We start from the raw sequence: 26,707 nt of genomic DNA on the forward strand, positions 1-26,707 counted from the left end.
CGGCGCCTAGCAAAGGCATCATAAATTTGGGGCCAGATCCGGACCAGAGGCAAAGAGGGGACGTGCTGTCCCAGGGCCAGCAAAGCCCCCTGAGGGTGAGCGTTTGCTGCAGAGGAACCCAGGCAAGCTGCCTTCGCAGGAGAAGTGCCAGGCAATATGGGTTTCATAGATTCATAGACTTATAGATTTTAGGGTCAGAAGGGACCTATTAGATCATCGAGTCCGACCCCCTGCCCTGGGCAAGAAAGAGCGCTGGGCTCAGATGACCTCAGCCAGGTGTTTGTCCAATCTGGTTGTCCGATCGCTGTGCAACTTTTCCTTGCACATACATATTTGTGCACGTGCACACACACCAACAATGGTCCGTAAGGCAGGGAAGATTCAGGCCCCTAAACTAGACTGTACCTCCAGACCTCCAGAAAGACTGAGGACTGAAGAAGCCATGGAGAGGGACATCCCAGTCCCCTCTCCTAGCTTCCCAGCTGTAGGCCAGGGGCTCTCATAAGCCAGAGACGCAGTGAGGTGCATTGTCAGGGGTTCCTGGCGTGCTGGGACCAGAGGTGAGAGCTGGGAATAAGGGGCATCGGCAGAACTGTAAGTGGGAGAGTGGGGGGGTCTGTCCAATATGGAGCCAGCTGGTCCCTCTCTCCTCATGTTCCCCTGATCCTATTTATTTCCCTGCAGGAGACCTGCCTTCTCCATCAGGCCAGTGGGATCAAAGGAGGCTTGCGGCTGCCTATGGGAAAGGAGAGTGAAACAGGGGAGCCAGGGACCCTTGATGGTTAGAGACAGGGCCCTGGTTAGACGTGAATCCTCCTGAAGCTCTGACATACTTGCTCCCAGCCCGTTTCAACCCATACTAGGCTAGGAGGAGTTGCATGTGTGCTTGGGAAGACAGGTGCCAGGATCTGGCCCATAAGGGACTGCTTGACAAACAGCCACCTGCAATAAGAAGCTGGCATCAGCAGAAAAGCACCAGACTCAGCACTTCCACCCAGTTTTGCCACGCTGATGGATGTGGGTGCCGCTCTCCCCAGCGCCTGGCCAGCCGAGCACCTTGTTTGCATTGCAAATGTGCCACCTGCTGCCCTGCTTTCCAGCATTTGAAGGATGGCTGGCTGTCCTGAGGAGCGAGGGAAGGCTGCGGGAGGGCAGCCGGCAGGGGAGGCCAATTAGCAACCACGTAGGAGGACCAGACTCTGGAGCTGACACAGCAGGTCTGGCCGCCTGTCCCCTCCCAGCACCATCCTAGAGCTGGGCCCAGTCAGAGGAGGGCCCCAGGAGCGGGAAGCACCTCCTTGTCTATGGGGAGCTTGCCCAGGCAGGGCCTGCCTTGTGCTATGAGGTCTCTGTAGAGTTCAGCTGAAGCCATCATGAAGGCATGGGTGTTTTTTGATCCTGGGGCCTGAAGATCCTGAGACCCACAAGGCTTCTCCCTCAAGAGCATGTGGGTTAAACCTCACTGCCCAGAGCAAAACGAGTGTGACCAGGGGCTGTGCCAGCCTCCCCCTATGCAGCTACCTCCCTTCACCTCCGCCCAGCACAGAAAGCCAATGCTCCTCAGCCCTATGCAGCCCCCACTATTTCAGCCTTCCCCCCACTACTGCCCAGGCCCCGGTCTCTGGGCAGCACAGTGCAGAGCTGTCCGTCTACTTCCCAGCAAGGACAGACAATGGGGCCGAGCCCCACCGCCTCATCTCCTGTGGCTTTCACTGGGGTGGAGGACTGTCCACGCTAGACACAAAATGCTTGGCCCCCCTCAGAGCCAGGCCCAAAACTTCCATCCAGATGTGTGCTGGATCCTTTCCTATGTCCTGGCCCTACTAGACTAGAGAAGGGGCACCAGGTGTAGGCTAAGATCCCATTAGCTACTTCCGTGGACAGGCTTAATGATACCTCATTAATACACATTGGCCACTGGTTCCTATAGAGCACGTGGTAGCCACAGAGGTGGATGCGTGGACACAGCTGGAGACACCTCAGATCAGTCCAGGGCAGGAGCAAAGCTGCTGCTAAGCCTTGAACCACCTGCAAGGTGTTGATCTTGGCTCTGCTGTCCCTCACCTGGCATCTTCTGCTGCTCTTGTTGGCTTGTCAAGCCCGGTGGCGCTTCCTTCCTGCCCCGGTAGCCACTGAGACCTATGACCAGGCAGCACCATAAGGGACAGCCAGCCCCACTTCTAGGCCAGGTGGGATGAGTCTCCTTCCTCCTCTGGGAACCTGCTCGCTCTTCCTGGGGGAATTCAGCAGAACAGGACAGTCATTTCTCCTTCATGCCCCCTGCCAGCTGCAGGCCTGATCTTTTGCCCAAGAGGGAGTCACTAGCCCATGTAGTCTCTTACCACTACAGGGATACAACGGGCCAGGGGCTCCAGGACACACACTGGAAATGCTGGAGCTCAGATTTCAGAAACCTCCCAGTAAGAGGTCTGCTCCCTGGTAACTCCCACGGCCCTTTCTGAATCCTAGCCCACTCCTGGCCCCCTACACTGCTAGTTCCCTTCCCTCTCTGTGCCTTTCACCCCAGGGTACCAGGGGAGAACAGAGCTTTCTTCCACGGCTACAGTACCCTGGCACCAGGCTGCACAAGATGAATCGATGCTGCTGCCTATTGCTCCAGCCTGGCTTTGCCCCAGCCTGGCTTTGCCCCGTTGTTTCCTGCTTCTGTGGCTGTCACGATGCCAGCCCAGGATCGATCCAATGCCTGAGTGATGGGAGCCTCCGGGTTTACATGGCAGCTGCTGTGTATTTACATAGCAATTACATGCCCTACAAGGTAGAAGGCTGGGAGCGGTGCCTGGGGGATTGTCAGCTGCACTTTGCACAGTCCCAGAAGCAGGCTGGGTCTCTTCCCACCCCAAATGGAAAAGCCAGTGGGATAAATCCCTATCAGGGAGGAAGAACCAAGGCTGCCAGACTGGCCTGAATAAAGCATGAGAGTCTAGTCCCCTGGGATCTGTCCTATGCAGCTAAGAGCTAGGACACTGGGCTAGTCTGGATGATAACCCAACAAGGTAAGAAAGAGCCAGACTATACTGTAAGGCTGGGCTTGCAATCAGGATTTTAAGCCTGTTTTATTTTCCAGGCTGTCTCCTGGAGCTGTGATCACTTTAGCGCTTTGGTAGAAAGAAGCAGCTACCTCCCTTCTCTGCAACCCAGGGGTCCTGCCTCTTGTCACACAAGCCCCTCTTGCAAAAGCTGGAATGATGGGAGTTGAAACGGGTTGGGATGGGAATCCCCTGCCCTTTCCCCTAGCCCGGGAGTGAACCCCATTAATGCACACACTGGCGACCACTCGGCCTGCCTGGGTTCTGCCCTGCGCTGGCACTTCTCCATAGCAAAAAGCCCCGGATCTATCCTGGGTCATCAGGGCAGTTGCCAGGAGCCGTTAATACCGCTCGAAAGGCCCACGCAAAGGATGCAAGTGGCACAGGGGAGCGGGGCAGCCAGTCCCAAAGCTGAAACGCCCCAAGGCAGACGTGCCAGAGCATGGGCTGGCCTCTCCTCGCACAGCAGCAGCCCCCCCAGAGTGAGCCCCAGGGGGTCCCAGCTAGACTCTCTTCAGAAGTAGCCCTTCTGACTTGCACAGAAATGCAAGGCTTGCTCGGAGATCAAAGCAAAGAAAGGAAGCAGGAGGTGCCTCAAGCCAGAAAAGGATGCTGAACCAGGCTAGTGGGTGGCTCGAAGGGCCTCAGGACCACTGTCAAGGGCAGAGGGCTTGGAGTCCTAATCCTACCCCTAGCACTTGGGCAGACAGTCAGACGCTGCTCTCCTTCTTGTCCTTGCTGCCCGGTCTGTGAAGCAGGTATACATGTTCAGCACCGGCATAGTGTTCCCAATGGCAGAGAAACAGCAGGTCTCTTTACTGAGGTCCTGTGATTTCCTTGTCAGCACTCAGCCTGATGGACGGAGGCAGTTATAGTTAAGCCATCTCCCCCTCTGCACATGCAGAGTGACAGCTCCTGCTTGCCGGGTGGACGGGAACAGTGTAAAATGGGGCAAGAGACCCTGCTCCATGGAGGCGTTTCAGAAGTAGGCCAGGACAGGATTCATCACAGAAACCCATTTGCTATGCCAGGCTTGTACGGCCAAGCCTCCCCGTGTCTTTAGAGGGGTTTTCTGTAAAGCCCCAGCTCTGAGAGACATGAGTTCGCATGAAATGAACTTTTAAAAAGGAGTTTAAAAAGGCCCTTCTCATTGCAGAGAAAAGCTGAAATCCATGATCCTGAGAGGCTCAAAAGCCAGAGAACAAATAAAAACCGCAGATCAATTCTTTTTTAAAATCCAGATGACAAAAACTTTAAATCTCTTCCCCCCCCCCCCCACCAAATCTCCTGGCTTGTCAGGTGGACTGTACTTCCAGTGCCTTCCTAAATAATGCTAAAGCTACCACTAGCCTTGCATGGCATTCATAGAGCAACCCATAGTTGCTGAGGTCTCCTTTCCCCCACCCCCAGCCTTTTCAGCTCATCAGCCTTTCAGTGCATTAGAAATATCTAGGCTAGGCAGCCATTAGGACAGACAGAAGGATAGTTGAATACACCTAACAGGCTGTGAGAACTCTCCGATTCAGAGCGGAGGTGTCCAGAGCCCCCCGTCCCAAAGTGCTCCAAAACTGAACTGGACTGACGGGGTCCCAGTGGCTTCTTCCCAGTCGCTACTAGCCCAATGGACTAGTCCAGACCCCCCTAGCAAAAGGCTGCTCAGATGCCTTTTGCATTGCCTACTCAGCACCCAGCAGAATACCAAAAGAACCCCACAATAATAACGAAAAAGTGAGAAGAAAATAAATATATCCCCTTTGCAGCATCTGCATTAAGCCGGAGCATAAAGAACAGCTGAAGGAGCATGTACACAACCTCACTCAACCTCAGGCCACCCCTTTCATGAGATTTTAACCCTTATTCATTCAGCTTGTCCTTCTTATAGAAGGTCTGCTCCCAGACTTCCTTGCTGGGGTGAGGGGGTTGGCCTTTTAAATCCAGCAGAGCCAGCCAGCTGCAGCCCTAAGGGTACTTTTTTTCCCCTTCTCTTTCAGCTGACAAATGCTCTTCCACTTTTTAAAAAAAAAAAAATTAATTTAAAAAATTCAAAAAAATGCTCTTCCACTTTGCTAGAAGAGCTACATCCTTCTTGGAAGGGACTATAGCATGAGGGGATGCTATATGCTCAAGCCTGCTGCCACTCTGCTAATCAGCAACGAGGGCTGGGCAGAGGAAGGGCTGGGAACAGCCTGTTTGGGCCAGTGTTTCCAACTAACAAGAAAAATCTTGCTCCTAATAAGGTAACTTGCAGCAATGAATTCCCTGCTGCTGCTCAAGTCCTGCGCTTGGGAGGCACTGATGCATTTTTAATGCCCCTTGATGTAGCTATTAAGGCTGTAATTGAAACAAAAAGTCCTCCACAGCTTAGCCCGTGACCCAGACCTGCTTGGAGCCAGGCAATTTATCACCCCCCTCGCCCCTTCCTCCCAGGAGCCCTGCCCGTGAAGAGGCTACAGGCCTGACTGGTTGACACTTGCTGCTAGCCAACCTGGAAAGGTGTGTCCTCCAGACCCCCTGCAAGGTGTGCGTTAGTCTTGTCTCTCCTTTAATTTTGACAGATGGCCGCAAGAAAGGAGAGTAGAGCCAGCCAACTTGATAAAGCTCCTACAGAGACAAAGGGAGACGGTCCTGCCTCTCCGAGGGCAGGGGATGGGGCAGCTTTACGCCGCCTCTGCTCTCTCATCCAGGCACCTATGAAGTCAGCAGAGCGCTGGTGAGTGGGCCCCCATGTCCCTGTCTCGGGCTCTATCCGTTCCTGACTCCTGCAGCTGTGGAGATGTATGGACAGGCATGTGCTGTGTCCTCCCTGCCACCTCCCCACGCTCACAAGTGCCTCTGGGGTGAGAGAGACATGCTGGGGAGAGAACGCGTGCTCTTTCCATTGACTTGGACTGCAGGCAACCTCAGAGGCAAGACATCCATGTCTTGCACCAGCTGTACAAGACCCTTTCCTGGAGGCAGGGTGGGTGGGTGCATGTATTCAGGTGGGAGCACCTACTCCTCCCCCAGAGGCAAACGCTCATGAGAGCAGAACAGGGAGGGTGGAGATGGAGGCAGGGACAGCAAGAGAACAGCCTGCCTCTCCTGCCTGCTTTGCTGATAAGAAGGGCTCTACTGGGCTCCCCCACCAGTAAATAAAGAGACCATGGCCATAGTGAGCTGAAACTTAGCAAGCCCAGGACCCCCCCCCCCAAGCCTCCTCCAGGGGACAGGAACGGCAATATCTGCAATGCAGCTGCCTCTGGGGTGGAACATCACAGTCCGCAACTGGCTCATGGGTAGCTCTGAGCAGAAGGTACCGCTTCCCAAACCCTGGTGCTGTTCCCTACAGCCTGACTACACAGCTGCCTCCTATCCAAGCCACAACCACTCCCAGCCCTGCTTGGCTTCAAAGCCTATGGGAGCACCAGTGCCTACAGCTGCAGGGTGAAGGGTCACCCTGTGATGGACCCATTCTGTTGGGCTGCAACCTGGCAGATCCTTTCCCCCTCCATTTGCTATCCAAAACGCTGGGCCCTGCATGGAGGTGCCATTGCAGCCTGTGGCAAGTGGCACAGTTGCAATGCTAGATCTCCTTGCATGTCCCAGGGCTCAGGCTAGTACTCCCGCCACCGCCACCGCCACCACGGGGTTGAGGAGGACAGAGCAGGCAGTTCCAAATGCTTGCTGCAGAGGAAGGACCCTGGCAGCCAGGGGTTCCCCAGCTGTGGGGAGTGGGGGGATGGAGCCAGGCAACCGGGAGCACGGCTCCTCGCCCCAGGTCACAGATGCAGGAGGCTGGAAGGGGAATGTCTCACGTGCTGCTTCCCCCCATGGCTCCCAGACCTGCAACCTCCAGCTTGAGTACTGCAGCCAAGTCTCCTCAGGCCTGACACCAGACCCAAAGCGCGCCTCCCCCCTCTTCCTCACAGCCTTCTCCCTCTGGGTTATTCACGCTGCTCCCTTGGCAGCTCCATCGCCCTTGACAATGAGAAACTGTCTCTTTAATTACACAGTCTGATGCCTTCGGGTTTCTTTTCCCCTCGGCGGCCCTGACGCCCTGCTAATAGATCTGCAAGCCCTCAATGAAGGATGGTCCTTTGTCGTGGCACACAATGGTTGGTCCCCCCCGCGCAGCCCACCATGACCTATGCTAGGACAAGCAAGGGCTTGTGTTCAGCACCTGTCCTCCCCACCCCTGCCCTCGTACAGGAGGAGCCGTGCGGGGACCCGCTCCTTGGATGTTGCCCATGGACGGGGTGGGTGCTGGGCCAGAGAATGGCAGTAAGGGGTGCTGCGTACTCTGGACCCCCAGAGCACACGGGCGAGGGAAGCTGAAGGAACATTTCATATAGGAACCTACATGGAAAGGGAGGAGGGAAGGTGGAGAGCATGCCTGGGTTGCACTGCCAGCCCCGTGGCTGGTTCTCCGTGAGGCTGCAGCCATCTGCTCGGAGATGGCTCTGAATGTGGCACACTGCTGGAGAGGCCCTGGGCCATATTCCAGAGGTGCTGAGCTCCCACTGGAGCTGGAGCAGATGGTAACACATCTAAAATAAGGGCTTCTGGACACACAAGCTCAGCTGGCTTCTGCGGACCCAGGTCTACAGTGAGGGAGGTGTCATCTGCCCCCGAGGGAGGGCAGCAGGCTGCAGTGGGGGGCTTGCAAAGTGCAGGGAGCTGCTCATTTGCTTGGCAGATGGGTAGGGATACTAGGGTGCATCCCTGGGATGGTAGAAGTACTAGGATGCAGGTTCTTGCCAGATATTTTGGCACAGCCCTGGGTTGCTGGCTCACAGATGGGAGCACCGCAGTCGAGAGGCCTGCTGAGCCAGCCCATCTCCTTCTCCCCTGCTTGTACCAGTAGCTGGACAGGCTCCAGCAGCTGGGGATGGGCAGGCCCCCAGCACCAGCCTGGCCTCCTGTGACCCTGGCCCTGAGGCTCCCCACTCCCTCCCCTGCACTGCCAGCCCAACAGCCAAGCTATCAGTGCAGCGGTGGCTGGACACCCATACAGAGAGATGCTCAGCACAGCTATCGGCAGCAGGTGGTAACGGAGTGAAGGGGTCTGTCACCCTTCTTCCTTCGGCGCTGCCTTTGCATCTGCTACTCGCTCCATCCCCATGGACCCAGGCTCTGACAGGCCCCTAAGTGTCCTGCTTCCCTGCAGGGATCCCAGTCCCCCGGGGCTCAGGGAGCTCCTCTCACCGGTGGGCAGCACAATGCGAGGGGTATGGAACCTGGCTGGGGCTCAAACCCCAGGGAATGGGACTCTGTGCTGGTGCAAGCTGCACCCTGGGCATATTCATGCTCTGGGACCCGAACTGGCCTTGCAATGAGTTCCCTGAAAAGGAGAGCAGGGAAATCTCTGCTGCAACCCAGGGAGTGTGGGAGAGTTAGCAAAGAGGCCAGCTGGGGGGAGAGAAACCACGAGGCAATGACCCCACCAAGCGGCTACTCCCTGTAACAGCGCTCGTGTTAGGCGAGCCAAGGCTGCAGCTAGCAGTGCCTTGATAATCCCAAACTCATTTTTGAGCTCCTTCTCTCTCCCATGGATTATTTTATAAGGATCGGTTATGGGGACATCCCCCCAACAGCACAAAAGTTTGTCTCTAGGTGACAGCACTCCCCAGGGAAGCATCAGTACCACCCTTTGCAGGTGGGATGGAGAACTTCAGAGTTTTGCAACCAAAAAACTCAAACCCTTTTACCCATTTAGCTCCAGAACCAACAAGAGACACAGCGTGAGCATTAGGAGAGCTGGGACTCGTGCCCAGCTCTGCCACAGATCTTGTGTCCTCCAGACAAGCTCCTTTGTGTCCCTGGGCCTGCTTCCTTCATCACACTCTGCCGGCCTGGTGCATGTATAATCATAGGAAAGTCGGGCTGGCAGGGCCCTCCAGCCATCTCATCTTGTCCAGTCCTCTGCTCAAGGCAGGGTCACACCTATCTAAACCATCCCTCCCAAGCATCCATCTAACTTATTGCAAATGAAAATGCACAAACTACCTTCTTATGCAACTACCAGACCCAGTGCCTGAACACATCCAGCAGCTTTCCAGAGCAATGCCGAGCTTGTTCCTAGCCCAGACAGTTGGACCTTTCCGTGTGCTGCAGATAATCATGGCCAGGTGAGGTTGCAGCAGTCTCAGCATCCCACACAGAGAATCTGCAGGACAGAGACCGCCCTTGTTAGCATGAGGCTGTGACATGGGGACTTGGGCTCCCACTTTAATCACCTTCTGGACATACCACAGCGTAAGAGTTCGGTCTATCCAGGCTTGCAGTCCAGATGCAGTCCAGGGAATGGGAATGCAGTCCTGCAGTCCAGATGCAGAAAGAGAGAGGTGCACAAGGGGCTTTCAGAGAGAAAGTGTGGAAGCTCCGGTTTCCTACCTTGAGCCAGCCCTTAGCCCATCCAGCTATGCTCACAAGGCCTGGCTCAGTGAAAGGTGGTGATGGATAAAAGTGATTGATTGCTCGTGCATGGGGGAGGCATAGCTCCTACACTGGTCATGATCTTTCCGCTGGCAGAAGTCACATATACCCTCTGGGTTTCTGTGACAGTGAAACAGAGCTGGCTCACAGCTGGCCCTGGGCACAGCCCCTGTGGTTTCTGGCTCTCCCAGCTGTGCTGGTGACTTCACTTCTAGCTGCTTTTCAGGATCCTGGCCTGATCAGTGAACACTGCCTTATCGAGCTCCATGCACTGCTGATCTCCCATCCAGCTGGGAGGAGCTCACCCTCACAAACACAACCACAGGACCGAGGGTTTCCTACCAGAATCTTGGCCTTGCTGAATAAGACTGGACCCTCCCAGCTGAGACGCACGCCCATCTCCCTCCAATCCCCGTTCCCAAGTGCATGGAGCAGGGTCAGCCTTCAGTCTCTAGGGGATGGGGATGGACAGGAAAGTCCCGTTCGGACACATCAGGGCAAGCATTAATGGGTGTGATAGCAGCTGCAGCCCCACACACGCCTTTGCCCCTGGGTGACAACTCACAGGTAAGCTGTGTTGTTTGTGCAGAGCCTAGCACAGGGAAGGACTTTCGCAATGCAAATCATTAGCAATGAAAGTCCCAGCATTGGGACAGGGCTGCTCTGTCTCCCTGGCACCCTTCACACTTAATCTCTTCTCTTTCCCATCATAGTGCGCCATACTGCAGCATAACAAATACTCGGGTATCTGTTCTACACCGACCGGCCTGGGCACTGGAAACCATCTAGTCATGAAGCAGGGTTCAGTAGCCCATGCTTCTGGGACCAGACCCAGCTCAGACCGCTGCAGGCTAGGCGTACCTTAGGACTCAGCTCTGCCCCTTAAAGGTAGCTGCTGTCATCACCCCATTTTGCAGCTGGGAAAACAGAGGCACAGCACAGTGGGTGGCCTTAAGCAAGTCCAGGAGAAAGAAGCCAGCTCCAAGCCCAGGCCAATTCTCCGTCCTCTGGGCCACGTCGTCTGACAGAGGAAAGTAGCTGCATACGATTCACAGGCCTGGCCGACTGTTGGGTGCGGTGCTGTCGCCTGCACCCTGCACATTTGTTCCACGTGCCAGCGGCTGCACATGTATAACAACTCAGATGGTTGCCAGCTCCGGTTGGCGGGGGAGAATGGGACCTACCCTTTGGCGTACGTCTGAACAGCATCTCTCACAAGGGAAGCCGACTGATTCGAGCACTTTGCTTCCGTGACGCAACGTTCAAAATAAAGCTGGAGCAGGGGACGCTGGAAAGGCAGGGATTTTTGAAACGGAGGGGAAAAAAGAAGCAGCGCAAAGCTGGTGTGGGGGCATGTTTTATTGAAAACGATGACTCATCTCGTCGTTACAGACCGTGCTCATCCACAGAAGGCGAGAGGGCCTTCTCCCAAGGCACCGCCTCTCCCTCCTCGGAGATCAGCTGAATCCCAAACAGGTACTTGGAGTTCACCCACAAAACCCATGGAGGGAAAGGAACAGAACAGAACCAAAAAAGAGCGGGGAGGGGGGGAGCTTTGGAGAGGAGAGGGCAAGGAGACTTGTGGGGAGGATGAAGCTGAAATCAACTGAAGCAAAACTAGGGTGAGATCCGCCTCCCCGTGCGGGAAGACACGCACCACCTAGGCGCGAAATCCGTGCCCTAGACACGATGTCCAGGGCTGCAAGGCAGGAGGAGTCCTCTTTCCCCAAACCACGTGGCCAGGAGAAGGGATTTCAGGACTCCATCTAGACTCTAGACCCAGGGCTTTCCCCAAGGGGGTGAAAGCCAGCCACAAACCCCATGCAATTAAAAAAATAACCAAGCCCCAAAGCCCCAGCGTGGGGGAAGAATAAAGCTCCAAGTCAAACTAAAACAATCCGAAGCAAGCACAAAGATAAAGGACAACTGTACAGCGCACCGTCCCCACGACCTGCTTCAGGTAGCTTGCAGAGCGGGCGGGAGGAGGGAGCAGTTGAAGGGACTAGTTGCTTTCACACTTTGCCTTCGTTACAGCAGGTGAATCTAAGCCAGGGACTGGGATGAGACATGGAGCAAAATGGGCCTCATCCATCTCCAGTCAGAAGAAGTAGTCAAGGTGGTGCGGAGAATCGTGTTGGTGCGCAGAAACAGATGAGATGCTTGGACTCGGTGCCTCCGAAATGCAGGGGGCCTTGAGCTGGGGAGAACCCGGGTCTTGCGAGGAGCAGAGCACACATCAGCGGGTCTGCCCCCACACCCAGGCCTCCTACGCCCCAGGCCCCAACACGGCTTTTCTAAAAGCTTTGGTTCCAAAACAGCTCCATTTCTACCGAAAAAAGGATCTGGGCCCAGATGCCTGTGCGTGACCCCCTCCCCCCCACAGAACTGAAACCCAGAAGTCAGTAGCCATCATCCCACCCACCTGGCTGGCCGCAGACATGTCTGTCTGCGTTCATCACTGATTTAAAAATATATCTATGTATATATGTACACACACACACGCGCACACACACATACGGACACACAAATATATAATTAGAAAGGTGGGGAGGGAATCACTCTGAAAACTCATTCCGAATTAAAATAACAAAATCCACCTCCAGCGCGTGCATTGGGAGAGCAGCTACAGCAGATGGTAGAAACCCCTCTGACTCCCTGGCCGGACATAGACCTCCCAGACTGGGAAGCAAGGAGGGGTGTCCTCAGGTTTTCACAGTGGATTTGTTAGACCGGGAGGAACCCCCGTGCCCTCGTCCTTTCGTGAAGGAAGGGGTTCATGGAGAGCTTGTTCATCCCAGCGAGGAATCGGGTTACAAAGTCCATTATATATAGACAGAAAAATGTACAACAGTCGGCAGCCCCTGGACAAGGTGCTGGTTTGAGAGAGCTTTTCTTTTTTTGGTGAACGCTGAACAGGTGGTGTGAGCTTGGCACAGAACAGCGGCTGGGGAGCAAGCAAGAACCATGGTGCCCAGTCCCTTTCGTGAGCCCTGGGGTTGGGAGAAGGGTCCCTGGGGGGAGCCCGGTCAGCACCCAGACTCATTGATGATGGCCAATAGGCACCAAGCGCAGCGTAGACATCTACTCAGTATATGGGGTGCAGGGGCAGGGGGGGTGCGCGCGCAGAACAGAGCCACCTCCTCTCCCCCGGGCTGTGGACACGGCTCGGTGGAGGCAGGGGCCTGACCTGTGCACGCATGTAGGGCTAGGGTCACGGGGGAATGTGCAGCCACCTGGGGAGGGTGCAGTGGCAACAGCTCAGGCCAAGGAGGGGCATGGTTTGAACCTGCTTCCCAGAGATCACTTCAACAGTCTAGTGAGCCCTACCCCAGCAGCAGGGTTGGGGGCAGACCTACCCCACAGGACTCTGGGTAGGAAGGGGTCCCGTGCATGGGGCTGCCTGGGAGCACTGGCTTCTGAAGACGAGGGCTGAAACTGCCCTCCCCTCCCACAAGAGGCAGCCGTGCAGCTCTCCAGACACCCCCAGCCAGACCCCCGGGGGTGGTCCTGTGACAGGGCTGCAGGGAAAGCAGAGCGACAAGGGGCTTCCAGGGAGCAAGCCCTGAACCGAGGGCAGGGACAGGGGTCTGGAGAGTCCAGGAAGAACCTCTCGGCCCTTGCAGCGTAAGACGGGGAGACACGAAGCTATTCCAAGCCTCCAGCACGGTGGTGCTGGGGGAGGGGAGGGCACTGCGACTTGCCTGCCCTTCCCCTGGCCTTGGGAATCCTTCCACCTGGACCCCCCACACACCAGCTGGGGAATGGCGGAGCCCGCTCTGCCCTGGGTGACGGTCAGCGACCGCGCCGACTTCTGGGTGTGTGAAGTTCCCAGGCTCTTCCTGCAGCAGCCTCAAAGGAGTGGGATAAAAGCCAGGCCGCTAGCGGGTTCACCAGGCAGGGGAGACACACTTTGAGCAAACCACCGTGGACACAAGTCCTCAGTCTCTCTCCGGCAGGGAGGCCAAGCCGTGGGCATGAGGGGCTGGCCATGGCCGTGAAGCTCGGCAGTTAGGAGTCTTCCCCGAGGATCTCTGTCACGAAGAAGGCCATGTCAGTCTCTTTGGTGTCGTGCAAGGTGAAGAAGGGGTGTCCCTGCAAAAGAGAACAGGGCAGGAGTCAGCAATGAGGCTGAAAGCAGCTCTCCCAATGGAAACCGATGCACCATGGGAGAAAAAGGCCCCTGCAAGGCTTTCCCCACAACCAAACTCCTGAAGCAACAGGAAAGCCCACGCCTGGGGCACCGATCCCCTTGGACAGCAGATACAGGGGCACATGCTCTGTCCAAGGGGGCTCGGATTTATTTCAGCCGCGGGGAATTCTGTTTTCAAAGGACACGCAAGATCTCAGGACCAAGCCACAAAATACCAATGAGGACTCAACCCAGCTGGACAATCAAAGCCAGTGTAATGGGTAAGCATGCGTTACAGGCGCCCCTCCATGCCAGCCAGCCGGGAGCACCACTCTCTTGAAGTCCAAGCTGAGGACCTCAAACCATCCTAGCTCACGCTCTAGGGCAGCCCTCAGGATGCCTGGTTCAATCCATGGCACGCGAGTCAGGCAGTGATGCAGAGATGGTGATTCTCCACCAGCCAGAAGTGGAGGGGATGAGGGAAACACCTGGAAGTCTTCCAACCCAGATGCACCAGGCTGGCAGGCACTCGTGGGCCTGTTGAAATCTCCATCTCTTTCCACCTTCCTTATTCCACCCAAAAGGGTTCGAAGTGTTACACGTCCAACCCACCCCAGAGGCCAGGGTGAGCTGTGAGCAATGTTGTACCACTGGTCCAGTACATACAGACCAGCCTCTTAGCTTCAGCTACCGAACAAGACTCTGCAAGATCCACACGCACCAGCCCCAGACTCACCATAAGTTCTAAGTAGTTCATCCGTTCTGCCGGGTTCTTCCGTAAGCTGGAACAGAAAAAAAAAGGAAACCCCATGAAGCGCTGGCTTCATCTTTGCTGAAGAGGACTCTCAGGGTAGGAAAGGACTGAGGCAACCCTAGCCACCAATGCCTTCCTTCTAGGGGGGCAAATATCAGTTTGCATCACTCCTTGGCTTTAGAAATCAATTAGCCAGGTCAACAGACCTCACCTGCAGCACTGGACAGCCAGGAAGACTGGAAAGCTTCCTGTTAGCTTCACCATTAAAACCAACCTCCCTTCACTTGTACATCAAGGCATTCCCAAGATGGAGGATAACAGGGCATGGAACCAGCCCATACGATGGACACAGCATGTCAAGTCCCATCCTTGAATCGGTGGGATAGGACCTCAATGCCCAGACAGAAAGCAGGCAGGGGCCAGAGCAGGCACTCACCACTGTGCTGTGAAGTCCACAAAGTCCCTCGAGAAGCGATCTGCAGGCAGCTGGGGTGAGGGCTCCTCTACCACTTGCTTGAGCTGCTGGAAGGGGGTGCCCCAGGACTCGTAGGGGAAGCGGAGGATGGCCAACTCGATCTACACAGAAGAAAAAGCTGCCGTCAGGACCTAGTGCTTCAGGCTTAATGCCTGGACAGCAGGCCCACGGCCTCAGGATGCCTCCCGGCTTCGGGGACATGGCCACAAGAGCAGGCAGGCACTGATGCTGAGAGCTTTCGGCCAGTTTCCACCAGAACATCCCATGAATTCTGACTACAACGAATCTTTTCCTGCACAACGACTTTGTGTTGCTCTCGTTTCCCAAATTATCACTGCAATGAAACCACAGACTTAAACATTTCATGGAGTTTCAGCGGGACGGGGGGAGGAGAGGGGGGGTTGCTTCTCAACAAAACAAAAATATTCAGAGGAAGCTTAATATACCATATTTATTCTCTCCTTTTCCCCCTCAAATTAGCAACTGAAAACTAATTAAGAGGGTGTGTCCTAAATGAGGAAACTGATTCTGAACAGTTTGGTTAAAAGGGGACACCTTTTTTCTTTATTCCGCCTACCAAAAAACAAAAGGTCCGCGTATTATTTTTTACACAAGGAATACAGTATCTTACACTCCCTGGGGAAAATAGGCAGTTTTGATTCTTTCTGCCAGTGTTCTTCCATTATTAATCCATGTATTTCTCAAAGCAGCATCTGGGTGATTTTCAGAATTCCCAATTTGCTCCTGGGCTTCACAGGAAGCCTCCAAAGCCCATGATATATGAAAGCTGGTAGAAGAGAATTCATCAGGACAGGATTTCCCCAGGCCAATGCTCCAGGGAGCACACTAACTTTGTGTTATCAGCAGCCCACGGACGACAGCACTGCTTTACAGCCTTACAGGGCAAATCCCCGCTGGATTGGTGCCATCCCAACCACCCTGAACACATGCCGACTTGAAATCCTCCAGCCCTGCTAGGTTATAAGAGCAGGAAGTCAGCCCAGAAAGACGACATTAGCCAGCGTCAGCCAGGCTGGGGTTGTGCTCAGCTGCAAGCTGGCAGCATTTCAGCCAGGCCTCGCGTCCGGCTTCTAGACAAGCTTGCAAAATTTCCTCGTTCGCACAATCTCCCATCACAGGGCTTCCTGTGTCTCGGGAGGAAAAACTGAAGCCTGATGACATTTCCAGGCCGGGGCACAGATGGCCAATCAGCTCGGCTACATTCCTGCTCTAGACGCAGAATCCAACAGGAAGCGTGGGCCAGGCAGCTTTTTTTGGACAAGTCCAGCCAGGAGAGAGAACAATCACGACACACACCCGTGACACTGGGAAGCTGAATCCCAATGGATGGTGCGGTTATGAGCCTGGAGGAGAGGAAGGTTATTCCTCAACGAGATCCTCTCCACCTACTCAGAGCTTCAGACTCTCAGAAAGGGAAAAAACCTTTCCCAGACATTAACTTCTCCAAGCCAGGCGCCGGGATCTCCTTCAGCCCCTGACGCGAGGAGCTTGGCCGCTCATTGCAACAGCAGTTCCTCGCGTTCAGTAGATAATGAGCTGCTCTGAGCAGTCTCAGCTTTGAACTGGATCAGTGAACAGCTCAGGGCACACTTGGCTTGAAACCGTCTGTGCATCCACACAGCACATGGTTTAATTGTTAGTACTCATGGAAGCCAGCAGCATTTCCCCCTGCTAGAGGCCAAGCCTGGGTCACAGCCAAAATTTTTGCAATCAGTGAGGCACACAGTACACCCAAGCTCTGGCTTGTCCTCCTTCCTCCCAGCTTTCTGGCACTGGAGCATCCTGCAATGCTTTGCTCCCCCTTTGCACTGCCCTGCTTTAGAGGCACTCGAGCCTCCTGTTGATACTCTCTATGAAACAGCTTGCCCAAGTGTTCCCAGAAGCCATTGCAAACACACAGGCCAGCAGCAGGGCAGGTGTGGGCACTGCATATACAGATGTGCAAGCAACAAGCCTGGCACTTGGGCACCACGCTCAAGGATTGTGCCTCCCTCGCATACACTGGATACTGCAACGTGGAAGGGGATTTAAATGCTGCACTGACTCCTGGCTCCTACAAGCAGCACCAACACCCTCTCTGTCAAGCCCCTTCTGCACCCAACATTGCTTGCAAGTCAACCCTTTGGGGCTCACAATCCCGAGTGACACTGTTCACCAAAATAATGGAGAGCACAGAGTATGCCCAGCGAGTGAGGCCTGCCCTCCAGCTTCCACCACAACGTGGGCCCAGACCGCAGCAGAGACAGGAACCTCTGCTGCAGCGTCATTACGCTTTAGCTATATAGCAAGTACAGATGTATGCCAGCAACCTACATGGACACTTGGCCTGCCAAGTAGCCTGCATAGCAACGCAAGGGACTGAGGCCAGGGTTTCAAAGCCTGCTTCTCCACACCAATTCACATGCTGCCCCAGTTCTCTCCTCCTTCCCCAGTCACTAGCTGCCTTCCGCAAAACTCATGGCAGCAGCCAAACGCTGGAACTGCTGAAAGCCAAGTCAGAATTACCATCGTGATTCCGAGACTCCAGACGTCCGACTTCACGTTGTAGCCCTTCTGGTTCAGCTCGGGGTTTATTCTCTCTGGCTGCAATGAAAAGACGGATGTTAATGCAACTTGGTCTGGATTCCCTGGTGCACGAGCCACATACACACATCCAGTGCACATGCTGGGCTATAAAACCCAAGCTGCAGGAACAGCAGTGTAGCAGGGGTTTCAGTGCACTGAAAATAGGGTAAGTCACACCAAATGGGATCAATGAAAGCCACTATCATTACAGTCACTTTTATTGTGCTAGGCACTATCTATCCAGGCAGCAGTCTCCATGGGTTCCACCTCAGGGCAAGCGAAGGGGAAGGGGTGGGGAGGTAGTTTCTAAACCGCCCCCTTCTGTCCCTACTTCAGTCAGAAGCAAGAAAGGAACCACAGCCCTTACAATCAGCTGATTCAAGGTGACAGGCCCGTCTGTGCAAGAGCCCACTTACAGCCATGTAGGGTTTGCAGCCTGCATCCATGGTCTTAGCCACCGAGTCCACCAAGTAGCCGCTGATGCCAAAGTCACACATTTTCACATGTCCTTCCTTGTTGATGAGCACGTTGGATGGCTTCACGTCTGGTGGGATTGGGGAGACAGAGCAAACCAGTTAAGTCTTCTATGGATAAAGCATGCCAGGCGTAGGTTAAGGAGCTAAGAGGACAAAGCTGGGCAGTCACTGACTGAAGGGTATGGGGACTAAGCAGACTAAAGCCCACTGGTTCTGTACTTCAATACTACATTCCTCTCATGTTTTAGGGACCTTGCCCTTCTCTGGCCCCAAAGACAGCAGTACACTGGGGCCAATGAGCTAAGCATCCCCTGCCTCATTAGGCAGATCAATACCTTCTGATTCAGGAAGGTGAGTGGATGCCTGGATCTTCCAAAGGTATTTAGATGCCTAACTCCTATTGATTCCAGTGGGTAACAGGAACCTTTGGAGCTGTGGGCCCAGGGCTACCCCAGAAGGTGCTAGCAGAGCCAGAAAGACAATCAGCCTTGACTTCCCAATTCTCCATCCCCAAAATTCAGCCAAAGTGCAACCTTCCAGTCTCACCCAGCCTGAATCCCCAGCAAGTCTACAAGGAAGTTTAGGGGCTTTCCTTCAAACAGCAACCTATTCTGTAGGGCCCAAGGTGGAGAGAGCCAGCGATGCATGTGGAAATGCACACTTTTCAGACTGCAATTGTTAAATTCAAGCTGGGAGGGAGGAAAGAACAGGAATCACCCAGCGAGTTGTAAGGAACAATTTCCCTGTACCAGCCCCGCTCAGGATAGGAGCCGGCAGAGGCCCCAGAAACCTTCTGCCAGGGGAGCCAGCTTAGCCAGTTGTGCCCTTAGGAGAAAGGTTAAAGGGAAAAGGCCATGCAACTGCCCCCCAGCATCACATACCTCTGTGAATCACTGACAGTTTACTGTGCAAATGTTCCAGCGCACGCACAATCTAGTGATGAGAGGAGACAGAGAACAAGTTAGATGCACAGAAGTCTTGAAAGCCCGGCCTTTCTCACCACATGGCCACAAACCACCACAGGGCTAAGAACGGACACGTGTCCTGGGCCTTAAAGTTCAGGGCACCACAGCTCCACCACGTGACTTACATACGCCACAGTGCTTAGCAGTTGTGATGAAGCTCCCAAACCCCAGGAAAGGGCATGCTTCCCGAACCAGAGCGAGGGTGGGGGACTTATTCTTAGTCATTCTCGACTCAGAAGCCGGCCACTCACCGACACGGCCATCTTCCCCAGGATGTCTTCGGGGATTGTCTTCTTCTTCTCCAGCACTTTCTTATAGAACTTATCCAGAGAGGTGTCCATCAGCTCCATGCAGATCCACACGTCGCCCTGACCACAAAAGAAACAGCTCATGTGTTAAGAGCTCTCCAGATGCATCCCAAGACCTAATGGGGGCAGGGAGTGAACCCCACCCTTTTGACATGGGCAAACCTAGGAAGCAAGACTGCATTCAGTACTGGAGCATCATGTTTTACAGGTTCCACATTGGAGCTGAGAGGTGATCATCTCTGTGCAAGAGGCACCTGCTCCAGGGCTTCTGCTGGTCACCTACAGGGGGACAGAGGAATTCCTCCCCCATAACTGCTTTATAGGCTTCTGGGGACTTCTCTTGCCTTCCCATGAAGACTAGACACTGGGCAAAGCCAGTGGTCAGACTTCTGACTGGGGTGTGCCTGCTGCTATTTTGGAGGCCTCTCAGGTACCTGGTGGAAGGATCTTGTTCTCCTGCTCAGCATCAAACCAACTGCCAGATTTGGGGTCAGGAAGGAAGGGTCTCTCAGGGCAGATGGGCAAAGACTGGGAGGAGAGGAAGGGAGATTCCCACTCCTCTGGGGTCCTTTGAGTACGTATTAACTGGTTACTTCTCTGCCACTGCAGTAGCAGGGCACTGGTGATGCCCTTTCCTCCTCAGGTTTCACAGGTGACGCACTGCAGGGTGCTTCTGGGTTTGCAATGAGATTTGTGGTTGTAACGGGTGAGGGGTGGAACAAACCCTTTTTAGGACTGTCTGGAAAAAAGGCTGCCTGTTCACACAGATGGCCCATCAGGCCTCTTTCTGTCCTGTGTATGGCATATGCCAAGCAGGACTGAAAACATCCTGGCCCAGCTGTGTTTAGAAACTATTGCAAATACCAAGCGATGGCTTCTGTCTGGTCCAAAGACCAGAGCAGGCAGTGGAAAGTATCCCCTCAATGCAATGCATTTTGGGCCAGCACAGAAGTGGGAAAGAGGCTGCCACTCTCCTTGGCACTAAAGGGGTGTAAGCAATGGGCCTAGTGTCCCTTCTGGAGAGTTAATTAATTTAAGCCCTAGTGGAGACCGATCCCCTGCCATACACAGCACCAGCTCAATCCCCAGTCCCGTTACCTCTCGGAAGAGGGCTCCGTAGAAGGTGACCGTATAGAAACAGTCTACTGTCCTCATGGAGATATCCAAGTCCATCAGTAACCTCTTCTGCTCCTGAGTGTTCACAGTTGCCCGGATTCTCTGGGAGAAAACAGTCATTTGGCAAAAGTTAAAGCCTTTTGACCCCCGTGGGCCATCTTTGTGGTGGCAGCAACATGACCTTCTAGAAAAGCCTGGGGAACTTTGAATGTCCCTGCAACAGGGTGGCCTGTCCCCTTAAGAAAGGGCAGTAAGCCCTGTTAAACAAACCCAGTGTGCTTTAAAAGCTCCCAGAAGAGAAAGCAAGAGGGGAGAAAGCAAGCTGTGAAGAGAAGAGCTTACTGGGCTAAGGCCAAAGCAGAAAGGGGCTCCCCTCCTAGCCTTTGGGAGAGGATGGAGGGCTTTCTTGTTTGCTTGAAAACTGAACTTTGCTTTGGAGAACTGGCTCAGGAGCTCACAAGGGAGTGACCTCTGCTGCAGAAGTGTTCTGGTTCTGCACCAGTACCAGTTGCTAGTACTGGCCGGGGGCTGGACTTGCAGCAAGTGCACTAGGGATGCATGAAGTAGCTCAGGAGAGCAAATGAAGGATGGGGTCTCCACTGTGGTCATACGATGCTTTAGCTGCGTGGTAGGTGAGGGAGTAGGCTGGCAATCTGAACAGTCACTTGGAGAGCCGAGGGCCTGCAGAGCAGTACAACAGGCTGCTAAGTGAAGGAGCCAGGCTTTCCATGTCTACTCCTCTCTCTCTCACTGCAGGAGTCAGTGCGCTGTTCCTCTGGAGAAGGCAGGATCTGCTCTTATATTCCCCGATCACCTTTAACTGCCTGCCCAAGACCCCCTGCAGTACCAGTATCCTGGTCCCATGCACACAGCTCGGCAGGGTTCAACACAGAGCTCTTGCCCTGGAGGCATAGGGTCCAACCCAACACCCACAGGAGCTGCCAGGATACTTTCATCAATGCCAACAGGACCTGGACTGGGGAACTCGACGCCCACCCCAGGAGAGCATGACCAGGACTGCAAGCAGGTCTCACCTTCACAGCCATGATGGTGCCACTCTGTGCGTGCCGTACTTTCTCCACCACGCCGTAGGCCCCACGGCCCAGCTCTGAAATCGTCACCAAATCATCAGCTTCCACTTCGAAGTTCTGGGAGGGGAGAAGAGAAGGTGCCACATGAAACGGGCACTGAGACCTCAGAACCAAGGTACCCCCCACAGGGAAACGGACACTTCAAGGACCTGAAGAGCCAAACATCTGCCTTGACAGAACAGCTGCACACTCGTGGGATAGAGTCACCGAGATACAGGGCTGGAAGGGACCTCAAGAAGACATGCGAGTCCAACCCCCTGCCGGAGGAAGGATCATCCCTATCACAGCTCCCTCGGGAGCTGGCCCCCAAGACAACAGCAGCCTGCTACTTCTTCACTGCTAGCACAGTTCTTCCTTTGCCCTGAGTGGCACAGGCCTGTAATTTGGGTGCTGCAGACCCCAGCTGGAGCCTTTCCTACCACTGACCCGTGTGATTTGTCACCCAGAAGGATTTCCTTTACCACAGGCAAAGTCAGGAGGAAGCCGCAATGGTGTCCTGCCAGAAATGTAGACTAGCCCATTTCCAGTTGCCGCCCCCCCCCCAAATTTTTCTGCAGGGATGAGGGGGAAATTTCAAGCTTCCATTGGCCCATTCTGCACTGCGGGATGTCACAGATACCCGATCCAGAAACCCTGCAGCATCCCGTTTCGACCCGTTATGTACAGCTGAGCATCGCAGCATGCAAGATCCCATGCATGATGAATCCCCGTTCGGTGGTGGGAACTGCAATCTCAACCCAAGGCACCAGAGACCCTGATCCCAGCGAGACCCCGGTGAGGACGGCTATGTCCAAAGTCAAGGAAAAGAAACAAAAATACGATCACCAACTCCCAACATCCAACCAAAGGCACAATCGAATCTAACTACCATCAATGCAGCGCTGAGCTCTTCCCTGTGGTAGCTAGAACCTGCTTTGGTGAAGCCATGTAGCTGGCACGGACTGGATCAGGCTCTCACATTGGACAAGGAGTATTTGAACTTTGATTAGTCAGGGATGATTTCACAGGAACACTTAGCTGCGAGCGCAGCACGTGACGCTGTGTCTCAGGTTCTCTGAAGCCTACACTGGCATTATACACTGCTAAGTCACTTCCTTTGTAGAGCAACTTGGGCAAAACCACCATGGGCTGGGTTACACAAATCCTCAACTCCACCCACGGCAACGCGCTCCGCTCCTGTCCTGAGCACCGTCACGAAGGACACAAGTTCCCCTGCTTGGCTTCTGAGGTTCATGAAACGGCATTAAAAGACACCCAGCACTTTATTCTGCTTTGAATGCACTCTGCAACCGTCTTCAACCCAGCAAGGACTGTGCTGCATGCAGCTAGCAGTGGTCCAGGCCCAGGCGCATGTTCTCCTAGCTTTGCAGCAGCCCAGTTAGCGCATGTTTCACCAGAACTACACGAGGGAACTACTCGGAAGTGGGAAAAATATTTTTGGCTGCTACCCACCCCGATGACCCAGCAGCTGTACTGCAAAGGACTTCCATTTCCATTCAGAGACAAGGATTTTATCCTGCGAGCCATGATAAAGCATCGCTGCACAGCGCATGACGGCCCATCCCATGTCCCCCTCTCTGTGCTTTTCGGTAGGGCTGGCATAAGGATATTTCCACAGGAGTTGAACGAGCACCCGGATTTTAACCCTTTTTCGCCCAACGCAGGGAGAGATGCTGAGCTGGGAGCTGAATGGGGAGGTTAGCACAGCTCCCGCCCCACAATGAATTCCAGTTTCAAAGGAAGCAGAGGGGAAGCCATACGTTACCCTGGTGTGCAGCTGTGACCCCCATGTAACCCCTGCCAATCCTGGGAACTGAGGAACTATAGTATCCCTGCCCCGGCTCCGTGCTGCTTCACAGACTTTTCAGACTCCAGCCAAGCTCAATCAATAGACCTTTGTCAAGAGGACGGCTATGGCATACAGAACGGAGAGATCTCCCACTTTCCACCCCTTTAAAAACTGTTAAGTGCCAAAAGAGGCAGAAGGTATCGCGTGCAACAGCATTGACCAAAAGCATACGTGTCGCCAGCTGCGTGAATGAATTTGAGAGACAACCGCTACTCTCCAGCCTTAAATGCTGTCGTCTTGTGGCGAGGTTCCCTTACGTTCTCATCTCGTCTGCCCTAGAAGACTATGGGCAACTGGAAAACTAGGTGGGTTGTGTCCAGAATTGAAGGAGGACTGGGCGTTTACGTGGATCAACAGAGCAGGCAGGGTTATGCCGGTAAAGAATACACAAAGCAAGAGTTTTGGAAGAGATGGAAACTCATGTTTCTGGGCTCAGCCAACTTCTAACCAGCTTGAGAGAAAACACGAGCTTCCCTGGGGCAGGCTGTCCTAGCAGGAGACACACTACAGCATTTTCACTCCCTCCCCTGAAGTCACCGCTCCTGGTCCTAGCTGGACGCATTAGATAACAGACTAGATGGACTATCAGCATAGTCTGGGAACAGTCAGGCTGGATCATCGCAGGTGCCTGGAGAGATGCAGGCTGTGCTACTTCCCGCCTGTCTAGGTATTCCTACAGCCCCCATCAATGCAGAGTGAGCACTTCACAATCACAAGCAGATACCAGTCCTTGCAATCATCCCTGGAGGTAGAGAAATAAAATCCTCACTTTACGCACAGACTTGACCCATAAGCAGTCCAGGCCTTTGGGGTCAGAGTTGACTGCTCCACCCATGAGACCGATCGTCCCTCCTGCCCCACAAGCTGAAGGTTGTTTTGCAAGCCCCCCTTTGACACGGCACCACAGTCCACCTCTCACTCTGAGAGCCAAGGAAGCCTGGCATGCACCCCCCCAAGAGCTGCAGCCTTTCTTTGGAGCACACAATAGCAACTGGCTTTGCCTTCTGCTTTGGTCTCAAGGGAAGAAAATACCTCAGAGTCAAAGCAAAGCCAGAAAAGGAGGGGACAAGCCTTTATTGCACAAGGAGGGACTCTGCCTCCGAGACAATGCCTATAGGTTACGCCCAGGGTGGAGGGGAAACAGCGCTGCCTATTTCAAAGCAGAGTGGAGTGGACACAGCCACACGGAGATCCCTCCGAGTTGGCCGCTGGGCTGTGCAGAGGCCGCCGTGCCGTGGGTTGATCTGGTGCGCCCTGAACACAGCTCCCTGCAGCCAGATGTTTCTGGCAGCTGATAATCCTGGAAGCGGCGGAGAGCTGCACGTGTGAGCTCATCCATCAGCTATGCACTGCCCCAGCCACTTCCCTTCCTGGAAGCGGGGAAAGGGGGGGCCTGGAGAGGGGAAGGAGGTCACCAGGCAGCGCCAGGCTGACAGGGGACATGTGCAAGTTGTGACCGGAGGGGGCTACCTCTTCTCAATGCCTCCCAGAAGCCCGGTACTACCTTAGGCAGTCGCTCTGCTCCCGGTTTACTGTTCTGTTCTGGCGTCTGCATTAACCCTTTCCCAAAAGGTGAGCACTTCCCATGCCACGGAGAGCTCAGGGGGTTCACAGCATGCCCTGGGAGCCCCGATCCTCCTCCCCAGGGAAGGGAGGCTTGCCGCAGTGAGTTCCTGCCTGCCTGGGGGTAGGGTCACTATTCCTCTCCACCCTGCTCTGCCCCAAACCACGGTTGTGGTTGGCTCAGCACAGGAGCTGCAAAGCACACTTTGCATTGCTTGCCATGCTACAGTGGCTTGTGACTAGGGATCACCAGCTACTTCTCTCCAGAATCAGGCTGTGAGCAGCACACGTCCCACCAGCTCAATAACTCCAGAGGTGCCCAGCTCTGGCGTGGGACTGCTTGGAGAACACCGGGGAAGGAAGCAATGCCGAGGGCATGGCACAGCAAGCGATGCCTGCTTCCCCCTCACCACCGCGGGCTACTACAAAGCTCCTCTCTCCCTCAGCTATTAATACACACATTACCTAATGACCACTGAGGCCGTCATGCGGCATGAGTCCTGGCTTCCCTCTTCTCCCTCCCCCACCATGCACCGAGGACTGGAGGTCCAGATCGTATTGGCCATGCCACCTGCCTTGGGGGGAAGGTAAGCAGCTAGATATAGCTCTGATCCAACACGGAGGCAGGCCACTGTTTTTAGCATGACAGCAAACGGCCTTACACAGCCCCAGGAGAGCCCGTAACAAGAGAGTGAAAGAAGAGAGACGGTGGCTATTTCTAGCTGGTGTTTTTCATTAGGTCACTGGTGGTACATTCGAGGGGAGGAAGGCACGGCTGCGCAGGGTCTTGGAGGAGCGATGTGCCTGTCCCTGCTCCCCGCACGGCCTCTCCGGAGAACGGCCTGCAATAAAGCAGCCCCAGAGATGGGCAGCACAAGGGAAGCCTTGTTAGGAGAGGTGAGCTCAGAGCTGAGAGGGCGCCGAGGTCATGCTGATTTACTGTGCTGGCTTGTGCCCTTGACCTCAGCCCGAGGTCATTGCTGGGACAGACCTGGGAGCTCCCTGCCCTTTAGCTACCCACAAAGTTCACTCACCCCCTTACACAGCTTTGATGCAGTCCCTCAGGCCTGGAGCTACGTGGGCACTGCAGCAGACCACAGTTTACCATCCGCTTGACTGAGGTTGCCCTACAGAGACAGCCCACAGACAGAGCGAATGGAGCCTGCTGTGCTGCCAGAAAAGGCAGGTTAGACCTGCTGGCAGAAGCCTGTGGTTTGGGAGCACGATGGCAAGCCCAGCCCTGCACAGGGGAGGCCTTTATTGAACGAATGCGTCCGTTCTTTGTGGCCCAAATGATGAACTGCCCTTTCCTGATCAGAACATAGGGCCTTCTAGCCCGGGAGCCTGGTCTTGCATGGTGGCAGAGAGTGGATGCTGACAAGAAGGGCGAACAGGACACATCCAGACCCCTCCACCCCCTGCTCCTCTCCTCTCCCATGAGAGTTGGTTACAGAAGCAGGACAGCATTGTACCATACACCCCAGCAAGGTGTCTGACAGCGCCCAGAGCAGGCCCAGCTCTCCCTGAAGGTGTGCACTCAGGCCTGCTCCAAGCAGGGCTAATTTGGTTGGGGGCAGAGCTCGGGTCAGGAGGAAGGCTGCATGGACAGGCCCCAAAGCCCCCTGATCACACTCTCCATGACCTACGAGGAACAGGACAGCCTTGTCTGGACCATGCATGGTGCAAGAAGTTAGATGAGATGCTCAAGAGGCTTCACCTGGCCTTTACAGTGACAAGCTGCCAGGCAGGACTGGTCACAACACTTCACTTCTGCCCTTTTGGTCATGTGTAACTCCATAAAACACTGCAGCCCCATTTATACCTCCCCCAACCAGCCCTACCATTTGGGGTCTACGCTGCCTCATCATCATTTGAGTCATGGGTGCAGAACTGGGGCAGGCCTTTGCTGGCTGAACTTGCAAGCCTTTAAGGCA

The 26,707-nt window shown here is 54.6% G+C and overlaps 1 protein-coding gene across 2 annotated transcripts in view; it reads right to left on the reverse strand.

The window, feature by feature from the left end:
- Positions 1-10,802: 10,802 nt before the first annotated feature.
- The window catches only part of MAP2K3 (mitogen-activated protein kinase kinase 3), a 45,589-nt gene continuing 29,684 nt past the window's right edge, over positions 10,803-26,707 (reverse strand). For both annotated transcript variants that reach the window (XM_014604330.3, XM_014604329.3), the window contains exons 4-12: positions 21,305-21,418; positions 20,253-20,372; positions 19,098-19,214; positions 18,763-18,814; positions 17,822-17,949; positions 17,346-17,423; positions 14,781-14,920; positions 14,327-14,372; positions 10,803-13,553 (exon numbers count right to left, since the gene is read on the reverse strand). In XM_014604330.3, coding sequence (XP_014459816.1) covers positions 13,470-13,553; positions 14,327-14,372; positions 14,781-14,920; positions 17,346-17,423; positions 17,822-17,949; positions 18,763-18,814; positions 19,098-19,214; positions 20,253-20,372; positions 21,305-21,418 — 879 coding nt within the window. In that variant the 3' untranslated portion in view covers positions 10,803-13,469. The remainder of the gene's footprint in view (positions 13,554-14,326; positions 14,373-14,780; positions 14,921-17,345; positions 17,424-17,821; positions 17,950-18,762; positions 18,815-19,097; positions 19,215-20,252; positions 20,373-21,304; positions 21,419-26,707) is intronic.

This window comes from Alligator mississippiensis, chromosome 13 (assembly GCF_030867095.1).
Source record: "Alligator mississippiensis isolate rAllMis1 chromosome 13, rAllMis1, whole genome shotgun sequence".
NCBI classification, from domain to species: domain Eukaryota; kingdom Metazoa; phylum Chordata; order Crocodylia; family Alligatoridae; genus Alligator; species Alligator mississippiensis.